Here is a 12,259-nt window from a genome sequence, read left to right as displayed (position 1 = left end):
GCCATGCCCCGCTAATTTTTTATAATTTTATTTTTGTAGAGATGAGGTTTTACCATGTTGCCCAGAGTGATCTTGAACTCCTGGGCTCAAGCCATCTGCTTGTCTTGGTCTCCCAAAGTGCTGGGATTATAGGCATGCGCCACCGTGCCTGGCCCGATTTTAACTTTTAAGTAAACATAAAATATTCTAGCATAAACATTCTTGAAAGCTGGTTATCCAGAGAGCACTATGGAATTACTACGGTATTTACCAGCAAGCTTATGATAAAAATTAAGAAAAAAGACAAAGCGTTTCTGTGGTGGACACAGATCCTCCCCTGGACCTCTAGGGAGACACTGGCTTTCGGGGGATGCCCCTGATTTAGAAGAGGGAGCTTCATGAAGGTGAACCCTCAAATTTTCAACATCCTTTATGCAATTTCACTCTAAATAACTCAATGAAAGATAATGACCTGGCTAAGGAGCTGCCAGATCTACATCTGAAATGCCCTTGTATTTAAATACACTATTGGCCCACATAAGAAGTCTTATTTTTAAACTATTCTCCTTGGCTGCATGGTTCAGTTGGTAGAGCATGAAACTCAAAGCATTTTCACATGTATTCTATTTTTCCCGTAATATTTTATTTAGAAGAATGTTTTTCCCTAGAGCAATGAAGAAATCATATTTACATGTCTGTTAAGAATCACCACATTTTAGTAACTGCTGACATCATAATATTTTTTTTTGACCATCCCTTTTTTGCTTCCCTTGACTTCTTATTTTGTTTTTAGCCAATTTTATCAGGTGTGGGTTTCAAAAAACTTATTAAATATTAGATAGTTCAAGGTATTAATATTATTAATAATTAATATTATCTAATAATATTTCTATTCTTAATATGGTTCCCCTCTCAGTCCTTCAGTATTCAGTCTCATCCTTTTACATTGGCCTCATAACTCTTCCCAAAATATGCAAGACACCTGGTGTCTGACACACATATGTTCTCAGCTACCCCTGAATTGCAAGGTTTTATCTGTGACACAGAAATTGCATCTCTTTTTTATTTCCTTAGGCTTCCTGAGTATAATCTTAGTTCCTATTCCTGAAATGGTATATTTTCAGGAATATTTCAGAATTCTCCTTCACAATGAATAGGGAATCAGGAATGATTTCAAAAGCTTTAACCCTTCCCAGCTTTGGTAATGACTTTGAGAGCTTTGTGGACAGTTTTGGTGAAGCTTCAGGGCAGTAGTTCTCAACCAGGGCTGCCGAAAAGAATTGCCTGGGAGCTTTCAGAACAGTGAAAGCAGAGTCACACGCCCAGGCTGTGTGGTCGGAAGTGGGATCTAGACACTGGGAAGTCTAAAATAACCCCAGGTGGTGTACAGGTAGGTTAAGGACCACTGTTCTAGGTGTGTGTTGCTGCCTGTTCTGTTGCAAGACTGGCTTATGTTGGGATATCTTCGCCTAATACCAAAGCCAAAAAAAAAAAAAAAAAAAAAAAAAGAATTGCGCTATTCTGACAGCCTGCCACATTTAAATGCTTTCGAGAATGTTCTCAACAACCATTCTATGCCGTTATAATATGAAAAGTAGTCTTCATCTTTGGTTCACTTAATGATGTTACTAAAAGTCCAGGCCATAGTTATTTTTTAAAAGGTGCATCTCTTTCACAAGGTAGTTTATATTAATTAAATTTGCAGGCTCCCTTGCAAGGTCTAGGTCAGAACTCATTCATCGCTGGCAACTGAATCAGAGAATGTTTTAATGTGATTTCTACTGGCGTATGTATGTATACATCAAGGTGTCTATAGCATTTCTCTTAAGAAGACATTGCTTAGCTACTGGATGTTTCCATAATCTCTCTGTCTCCCCTCGGACTTGTTTTATTTTTTCCTTTTGACATGCCTTCTTTTTCTCTGACCCCTAGAGACTCACCTACAGCTAGAAAAAAAAAATTTTCCTCTTCCCTTTGGTATTAAAAACCTATCCTTCTTTTAGTACTTTCAAATAAGATAAGGCACTCCAAAATGCCTTGTATCATGATAGCATTGTGCAAACGTAAATTGTCATTATGCTGGCATTATCTTTTCATTATATGATTCATTTTTACCTTCCTTTTCCCCTGCCCCTCACATCCTCTTATTATTGGCAGCCTGATAATGTTATTCACAAGGTTTGGCAATCTCCTTTCCTTTCCCCCAAATACTTTCTGCAGGATTTATTTTCCTTTTTCAAAAGAAAATTCCACTTTGGCTTTTATTCATGAGTTCTCAACATTCCCTATACAAAAGGAAGGAAATTAACTTTATTCAAACACTAAATGACTCAGTCGAGGTGGCGAATTTGATTTAAATAATGAGTTTCTAATTCTTAATGGACTGTTTTCCCTACAACACAGGGATGGACATCCATTAAGGAGCCTTTGGGGTAATTTCTGGTCTCTATTCCTGCCATTTCCTTTTCTTTCTTTTCTTTTTCATTCATTTTTTCTCTTGCTTCTTTTCACTGTTGATTCTTTTTTTCACCTCTCTTCTGCCTATACTTCAAGGACTAGTGGTCATGCCTAGGAGCATTGGCTTTAAAAAACAAAAACCAAAAAAACCCAAACAAGAAAACAAAATAACAGCAACAACTAAATCTGCTATCTTCTTCACCAGTTTATACAGAACTTATTTTAAAATTTACAACTCGGCCAATGGAGTAGCTCACGCCTGTAATCCCAGCACTTCAGGAGGCCTAGGTGGGCAATCACCTGAGGTCAGGAGATCAAGACCAGGCTGGGCAACATGGTGAAACCCTGTCTCTACTAAAAATACAAAAATTAGCTGGGCGTGGTGACACATGTCTGTAATCCCAACTACTCAGAAGACTGAGGCAGGGGAACTGCTTGAACCCGGGAGGCGGAGGTTGCAATAAGCTGAGATTGTGCCACTGCACTCTAGCCTGGGCAACAGAGCAAGAATCTGTCTCAAAAAATAAAAAAAATTTAGAACTCTCGATTTAGCCAAGCTAGTTAAAATCAGAGTAAAAACATTATTTATGCTGAGGAAAAACTGTGTGACAGATCAATCAAGATAAATCAACAAACAAAAATAATAGTACAGTAATTTCTAGAATTCTACTTAATTCCTCATGTTTGATTTTGGGGTGTGCATGTGGATAAATGTATAGCCATATGTGTTTTAGCTTTGGCATTTAGGCCTATTTATTTTCTTTTTTAAAGTTTTACCTTATTTTTAATTGACATATAATTGTACATATTTATAGGGTACAGTATGATGTTTTGATACATGTATAATGATCAAGTCAGGGTAATTAGCATATCCATTACCTAAAACACTGATCAGGCCTATTTCCTTATTGAATAAATCAGAATTCAGTTTCTCATTTCTAATGACCTGCACAATGCCTATTACATAGGCAGTGTTCAAGAAAAATTGTTGAAAGAATTAAAGAATGTTATTTGGTAGGGCCTATTATTTCTCAAATTTAGGAAAACCCAATATATGTTTTACTGGATTAATTAATCATTAATAATTAGAGCAGTTCCTGAGTCCACAGAGAAGGATAGTGTATTAGTCAGTCCTCAAATTGCTATAAGGAAATACCAGAGACTGGGTAATTTATAAAGAAAAGAGGTTTAATTGCTCTGTATGACTGGGAAGGCCTTAGGAAACTTACAGTCATGGTAGAAGGCACCTCTTCACAAGGCGGCAGGAGAGAGTGAGTACAAGCAGGGGAAATGCCAGACACTTATAAAACCACCAGATTTTTGAGACTCACTCAAAAGAGAACAGCAAGGGGAAACCACTTCCTGATTCAATAACCTCTACCTGGTCCCGCCCTTGACACCTGAGGATTACAATTCAAGAACAGAATCAAACCATATGAGATGGTGCGCAGAGGTGTGGGGGGATCTTAAGAGAGAAAAATCTGACTTAAATAAATGCTGTCATTCGTATTGTAACTTGCATATGCTGGGAATAATGACTCATGATCAATCATACTTTACTGTTACTTTTAACTATAAGCTAATGTTAATTAAAAAATTACTTGCCATGACATCATATGATTCTCCATTTCTAAATACTTTGCTTTGTATTATTCCTTGAACAATTAGTTCCTCCAGGATATCTGATGACTTCTGTCGCTCTGGAATCTCTAGGGGTTGGGGTTTATTGGTTAATCCATTGGTCACTAGGTCTAACAAAAAAGAAGAAAAGAAAAAAGAAAGCAAAATTTAAGAATGAAGATTTTTTCAATCAAATGTTAAATTTGATTGAAATTTATAAACCGTGCTACTTAATTAGATCTTATAAAGCATGCTACTTAATTAGATCTTAGTTTCAACACTTAATACATTTCTATTATGTCTTTGTAATTCTTTGAAGTTTAAATTCTTCATGTCCTTACAGAGTATACACATCAACTTAACATGCTATTTACTTAGCAGATCACATATTAAGATAACAAAAAGTTCTATTGTAACAACACTTACACACTTGGGTAGGACAGCATTGGTTTGCTGGGCTAATTCTGAAGCTAAACCACAGCTAAGAATCAGATATTCTTTTGGTGATTCTTTGAGTTGTGGTTCGGTTTCCATGCTTTGTATACAAAGGATAAACAGTGTGATGTTGCCAAGAGACTTCTAGTTCTGCAACCCTAAGTTTATAATTACGCCATCTGCTAAGTCTACATAAGTGAAAGAATGCCTTTTTGAAAAGAGTCTGAACCAAATCAGAATTGGAGTTAGAGTGATATCAGCTAAATATTCATTCGTGATTCTAAAAATGAGCACTGCAACAGTTTAGAGGGGAGTCTTTATGAGCCACACTAATGAGAGAGGCTCTCCCATTACAAATCATTCAATTATATAAATAAGCAAATAGGCAGTCACGTTTATGCCATCACGTTATAAAATAAAGGGCACTGGCCTGTTGGGCCAAAGACAGTTTTGCTTTTCCTGTCAGTAACAGTGCAATGCGAAGTCTTGAGAAATGAGCTATCGTCTATGCAGTAATCCTCAGGAAGTCCTGAGAGTAACCAAGTCCATTCCACTTAGTGGATGGCATCTTCCTATGAAAATTTCTTCCTTCCTTCCTCCTTCCTTCCTCCCTCCCTTTCTTTCTTTCCTTTGTTTCTTCTTTCTCTTTCTTTTCTTTCTCTCTCTTCTTTCTCCCTTTCTTTCTCTTTCTTTCTTTCTTTCCTTTTTCTCCCTTTCTCTCTCCTTCCTTCCTTTCCTTCCTTCCTTCTTTGTTTCACTCCTGTCACCCAGGCTGGAGTGCAATGGTGACATCTTAGCTCACTGCAAACTCTGCCTCCCAGGTTCAAGCCATTATCCTGCCTTGGCCTCCCAAGTAGCTGGGACTACAAGCTCCTACCACCATGCCCAGCTGATTTTTGTATTTTTAGTAAAGAAGGGGTTTTACCATGTTGGCCAGGTTGGTCTCGAACTCCTGACCTCAGGTGATCCACCTGCCTTGGCCTCCTGAAGTGCTGGGATTACAGGTATAAGCCACTGTACCCAGAAAAAATTTCTAATCTCAATGGTTAACAATGACAGCTTTCATGAATTTGTGCTGGGAAGATAACACACACGTGCGTGCACACACACACACACACACACACACCCCAGATGTCTCTCACTTCAGCATTTTAACCTCTGTGGTGTAAGAGGTTTCTAGGATTGGCCACTGCAAGTAACTCGAACGGTTTTCCCCTTATCCCAGTAACTATCCAGTGCTGTTTTCTATGCTTGCAAGTGTTTGAAATAGAGCTGCTACTCATTTTGTTCTGTACAGTTTTGGCACAGGGTAGTAAAACATGTCATATGGGGAGGTCAACCAGGAACTTGAAACAATGGAGAAAATTTCAACGACAAGGTGAGCAGTGAATCCCCTTCAAGGAATTAAAATGATTGTTTTGGTTAGAAGGTGGCCTTGTCTGGAAAGGTCAAAAGAATAATAATTATTTAATGAGCACTTAAGCACCTGCACTATATTAAGTACTTGATACACTGTATGATATCAAATGCAAACATCAACTCTGAGAGTGATATTAACCCTATCTTATTGATTGATGGATCTATTGATTGAGACAGAGTCTTGCTCTGTTGCCAGGCTGGAGTGCAGTGGTGCGATCTCTGCCTCACTGCAACCTCTGCCTGCTGGGTTCAAGCAATTCTCCTGCCTCAGCCTCCTCACTAGCTGAGATTACAGCCACGCACCACCACCCCTGGCTAATTTTTGTATTTTTAGTAGAGACGGGGTTTCACCATGTCGGCCAGGATGGTCTCGATCTCTTGACGTTGTGATCTGCCCACCTTGGCCTCCCAAAGTGCTGGGATTACAGGCGTGAGCCACTGCACCCGGCCCTATCCCATGTGAGAGAAGCTAATTGACGTGCTTAAGGTGACACAGGTGGCACGTGTGTTACCAAGGACTAAATCCTCATCTGCTTGGCTCCGATACTCCTGCTCTCAACTGTCCCACTGTTCTCCTCACAAATATATCATGTAAGTGGATCCACTCTCAGAGGTTTGTTTCTCTCCCAGGATGTTCCTAAAAGGAATGCTATGTTTGACATCTGTCACTAACATAATAAAATTATTGTAATCATTCTAATTCATTCTTTTTAGACTTCTCTAAAGTATTTGGCTTGGTATTTAGAGCAGCCAACTTATACAGAGATTCCTGGAATATGTCAGTCACTTCAACTAATTTTCATGCTTTCTTGGGACATTGGAGAATATTAGGAAATGTTTAAAAACCACGTTGTGCTTCTTTTTGAATAGAAAAATAATAATGTATAGTTACTGGAGTAAATTTTAAAAATATCGAAACTAGTAAAAGATTGTAATAATGCTGATATTTTCACCACCTAGAGATCACCACTGTTAATATACAAAATTTTATTTTCATAAGTTTGACATCATAAGGTTATTTTATTTTTGTCTGACATCATACTGAACATACAGTTTTGTTTCCTATCTAGCTAACATTTATGTTAGCATTTTCTGATGCTCTTGGAAATTCTTCATAAGCATAAGTGTAAAAAGTAAAATTATGCAAAAAAACATGGGTGAATTCATCTTTAACCTTCATGTAGGGAAAGGTTTTCTAGCTGTGACTCAAAATCCTAATTGAATTTTAAGCATTTATAAATGTTATTAGATTAAGAAAAAAGTTTGTAAAGCAAAAATTCCCACAAACATAAAGAGTTGAATATAATATACCTCCTAATTTGATGTATTAAGAGAGACACAATATCATTTTTGGTATTCTTGCTAAAAATGTGTAACCCTGGCTCACGCCTGTATTCCCAGCACTTTGGGGGGCTGAGGAGGGCAGATCACCAGAGGTCAGGAGTTCAAGACCAGCCTGGCCAACAGCGCAAAACCCCATCTCTACTTAAAAAAAAATAAAAATTAGTTGAGTGTGGTGGCGGACACCTGTAATCCCAGCTAGTCAGGAGGCGGAGACAGAGAGAATTGCTTGAACTGGGGAGGTGGAGGTTGCAGTGAGCCGAGATTGCCACTGCATTCCAGCCTGGGTGACAAAACAAGACTCCATCTCAAAAAAAAAAAAAAAAAAAAAAAAAAAAAAAAAAAAAAAAAAAAAAAAAAAAAAAGCGTAACCCAAATCCAATCATGAGGAAAGCTCAAACAAACCCAAATTGATAAACATTCTGCAAAATAAATGCTTTATACTTTTCAAAAATATCAAGGTCATAAAAGACTAAGAAAAGCTGAGGAGTTGTTCAGATTAAAGAAGACTAAAGACCATATGATGACTAAATTAAACATGTGATCCTGGGTTAGATAGATCCTGAATCAGATGTTCATTTATAAAGGACAGTTGTGAGACAACTGACAAAATTTGAATATGCGGTCTATAGGTGAGATAATAGTACTACATGAAAAGTAATTTCCTGATTTTGATCCTTGTACAGAGATTATGCAAAGAGTGTCCTTGTTTTTAGGAAATATACACTGGAGTTTGTGAAAGCAAAGTGGCATTATGTCTGTAACTTATTCTCAGAAAAATATACTTGCATAAGGGGGATATGAGAATTCAGTGTGGCAGAATGTTAACATTTTGGGAATCCGGGTGAAAGAATATAGGCGTTCTTTGTTTTTTGCACCTTTTCTTGAATCTGAATATACAAAATAAAAAGGATTTTTAAAAAGGAAACACTGGGAAATGTTAGTGTGAAACTTGATAGTCTTAAGAAATATGCTCCACACGGCCAGGCGCAGTGGCTCATGCCTGTAATCCCAACACTTTGGGAGGCTGAGGCAGGTAGATCACCTGAGGTCAGGAGTTCGAGACCAGCCTGGCCAACATGGTGAAACCCCGTCTCTACTAAAAATACAAAAATTAGCCAGAAGTGGTGGCACATGCCTGTAATCCCAGCTACTCGGGAGGCTGAGGCAGGAGAATTGCTTGAATCTGGGAGGTGGAGGTTGCAGTGAGCTGAGATCACACTACTGCACTCCAGCCTAGGTGACACAGCAAGATTCTGTCTCAAAAAGAAAAGAAAAAAGAAATATACTCTGCAGATTCGAAGAGCAGAGATGCAAAAAAGAGGATGTCAAGGGCTGAGATGTAGAGAGGAAACTGGGCAGAGGACAAATAGAAAGTACGGGATACTAGGTCCTACTCACTCTGTGGTAAGATGCTTCCTGAGCACCCTTTGATGCTGCATTTTAGAAACATCTGCTTTGGTGGCTGACTTCCTCCCTAGCTGTTCTCTCTCAACACCCTTCTGCTTACCTATCACCCTCTTCATGCCACCTTTAACATTGCACACATAGCTGACAGCACTGACTGTCTTGGGTCACCAGGTCCCTGTCTGCCTGACACTCTACACTCTGTGACCAACACTGATACTTAGCATTCATGTTGTTCTCCAGAGGGAAGTTGTCTCAACAGAATTATTGGGAAAAAAAATGTATGTGTCAATTTAACACGCAGAACGGAGGGAGAGGCTGTTCCTGTGCTGCATTCCTCAGCCTCCTAGACATTCTCAGAGGGCATGCTGACTACATCAGAATAGCAAGGAGAGGGCGAATATAAAATCTGTGATAACCCGAGTGTGCCAGGAAAAGTTCAAGAAATAGAATTGCATGTATGAACCCATCAATTTTCCAATCCCAAGTACCTAGAGAAGAAACAATAGTGAAGGGGAGTGGAAATTTTCCCCCGCCCCAGAAATAAAACAGAGTACTTTTCCTTGAGGACTGTGAAGTTCAATATGCTTCAAAGGCTCATCAAATATAAATAAGATGACTTAAATCGACACCAGGGGGTAACTCAAGTCAAGGGAAAACACACCATAGGAAAACCCACAGATAGTTTCTAGATAGCACAATGTCACAACTACCTCTTCCACATTTCTGAAAGATTGTTTAACTGTATATTTGCTGATGATTTGGATGAAGAAAGACAGGAAAAAGTTTATTGTAGGTTTTATTTATTTTTGCAAATGTATAACTCTCCCTTTGTAGGATATAATAAATTCCTCTTCAAAGGTTTTAGCCTGTAAATTGTTAAGTACAATGAGTTCTGAGATCCTCTTTAAAGAACCAATGTAAAAGTATGTTCAGCTCCCCTGTTCTTTGCTCTCCATTTTAAAGTTTAACTTCCTGGTTCTCTTTGCCCCCTGACCCCTAGTTTTAGTAAACAACTTTCCTGCCAGTTCTAATCAGTAGTTCACACCTGTTCCCCTGGTCACCTGCTTTGACCCGACTCACCTTTAGTTACCTGTTCTGTGACCTTCCTTCCCACCAAACTGCTCATCCTGCCACTCTGGCTCATGTCCCTGCTCCCTTTAAAATAGCCAGTCGGAATTAGCTTAGACTTTGCTGTCCAACCCTAGCCAGTTGGGGAATGACACAGCATTAGGGGCTATCTGCATCAGGGATAAGAACCCCTTCCCCTCCCTTCCCTGTTCAGGAGTGTGCTCACCATTGCTCCATCTGTGAGACAAATCCTTCTACAGAAGTAAATTGCCTTGCTGAGAAAACTTACATTTGAGTGCTATTTGTGGCACTGAAAATTTACATGTAACACCTTGGAAAGATGTTATCACAATTCAGAGTTAAATTCCTTTGAACTGCGCAAGCCCTATTCCTAACGTCTGGCCCTAGGTCCCAATAAAGCCTCAGGTTTTTTTTATTATTATTATTTTTTAAGATGGTCTTAATTATTTCATTGACAAGAAGATTAACGGTTAGCATTATTTACTCACATAATGAAGGCCTAAGGCTAAATTCTAATGTTTCAGAGATAAAAACATTGCCATTGAAAGTACTTCATGGCCCAGAAAGCAGTGATAAAAGGACCACCAAATATACATTGTAAACGTATTTAGGGGAACAGTATTTTGTGAAGATCTACATGAATGGGGGCTAGGGAGGTTACCTGAATTTCCTTGTCTGTTTCTTTCACTAGGAGATGGAGAATTTTCTAAAATGGTTCCAGGGAAGCTTCCCATCTGGACTTGTTCCAGGCCTTCTGCAATGTCCACAGTATTCTTGGTCAGAGCAGCTTCCATCTGGGGGCTGCAATTCTCCCCGGAATGAGACACACTGACATCAGCCTGTGAAAAGGGAACAGCTTTGTTAGAGTCAAGATTTCTTGGTAAATAAAAATAGTGTCGCAGGGTCTGCTTTGTGAATATTTAGCTGGCTAGTATCTGTGGTAGGCTGTACAGTACACAGAAAGCCATAGATTGGGGTCTCCAATTCCCTGGGCCACAGACCAGGACTGGTCCATGGCCTGTTAGAAGCAGGCTGCAGAGCAGGAGGCAAGCTGCAGAAACTTCATTCCTAGCCAGAGAAGCTTCCTCTGTATTTACAGCTGCTCCCCATCACTCGCATTACCACCTGAGCTCTGCCTCCTGTCAGATCAGCAGTGACGTTAGATTCTCATAGCAGCACAAAGCCTATTGTGAGCTGCACTTGCAAGGGATCTAGGTTGCATGCTCCTTACAAGAATCTAAAGCCTGATGATCTGTCACTGTCTCTCATCACCCCCAAATGGGACTGTCTAGTTGCAGGAAAACAAGCTCAGGCAGGGCTCCCACTGATTCTACATTATGGTGAGTTGTATAATTATTTCATTATATATTACAATGTATTCATAATAGAAATAAAGTGCACAATAAATGTAATGCTCTTGAATCACCCTGAAGCCATCCCCCCAACCCCAGTCCATGGAAAACCTGTCTTCCACAAAACTGATCTCTGATGCCAAAAAGGTTGGTGACCACTGTTTTAAGGCACTAAATTTGTGTGAATGGGCTACAGCAGTAATAGAAAACGAATATAGTATCCAATAGGCATCTACAAGGTACAAGGTACCATGCTGCACATTCTGGAGGATACCAAGAAAAACAAGCATTCATCACTGAGTGTGAGAGTAGAGGTACGATGGTATTAAAACAATTTTTAATAATGAAGCTATATTATTTTTGCTGATTAAAAAAGTGATACAGGCCAGATGTGGTGGTTCATGCCTTTAACTCCAGTACTTTGGGAGGCTGGGGCAGGAGGATCGCTGTATTGGGGCCAGCCTGGGAAAGATGGCAAAACCACATCTCAAAAAAATAAATAAATAAAAGTGATGCAGACTTCATTGTAAAAACAATTAAATAATATAAAAGAGAATTGCAATGGTCAGTTTTATGTGTCACCTGGGCTAGGCTGTAGTAACTAGTTATCCTGTCAAACACAAATCTAGGGGTTACTGTAGTTTGTAGATGTGGTTAATATTTATAATCACTTGTCTTTAAGTAAAGGAGATTATCTTTGATGATATGGATAGATCTCATCCAATCAATTGAAAGGCATTAAGAGTAGAACTGAGGTCTTCCTGAGGAAGAGGAAATCTGCCTGTGAACTGCAGCTTCAACTCCAGCCTGTTCTTTTTGACCGCCTGTCCTATCCTATGGATTTTGATTTTCCTAGCTTGCCTTCATTACTGTATCAGCCAATTACTTATAATTTACCTATCTACTTATCTATCTATCCATCTATCCTACTGATTCTTTCCCTCTGATAGAACCTTGATTGATAGAGAAACACTATAGAAAATAAGAAAGAAGACCCTCTAGACAGAAGCACTATTACCATTTTAGTATATCATTGCCCAGATGTATTTGCTCACATAATCTTTAAAAATAAATTGGGGCCGGGCGCGGTGGCTCACGCCTGTAATCCCAGCACTTTGGGAGGCTGAGGCGGGTGGATCACAAGGTCAAGAGATCGA

The 12,259-nt window shown here is 39.1% G+C and overlaps 1 protein-coding gene across 1 annotated transcript in view; it reads right to left on the bottom strand.

The window, feature by feature from the left end:
- STMND1 (stathmin domain containing 1) overlaps nucleotides 1-12,259 on the bottom strand; it is a 29,102-nt gene that overhangs the window by 6,961 nt on the left and 9,882 nt on the right. The window contains exons 2-3 of the mRNA XM_017521623.2: nucleotides 10,412-10,594; nucleotides 4,042-4,187 (exon numbers count right to left, since the gene is read on the bottom strand). Of these exons, the coding sequence (XP_017377112.1) occupies nucleotides 4,042-4,187; nucleotides 10,412-10,594 (329 nt within the window). The remainder of the gene's footprint in view (nucleotides 1-4,041; nucleotides 4,188-10,411; nucleotides 10,595-12,259) is intronic.

Source organism: Cebus imitator, unplaced genomic scaffold (genome assembly GCF_001604975.1).
Source record: "Cebus imitator isolate Cc_AM_T3 unplaced genomic scaffold, Cebus_imitator-1.0 Scaffold21, whole genome shotgun sequence".
NCBI lineage: Eukaryota > Metazoa > Chordata > Mammalia > Primates > Cebidae > Cebus > Cebus imitator.
The sequence above is the reverse complement of the archived record's forward strand: the minus strand, read 5'-3'. Positions and strand labels throughout refer to the sequence as shown.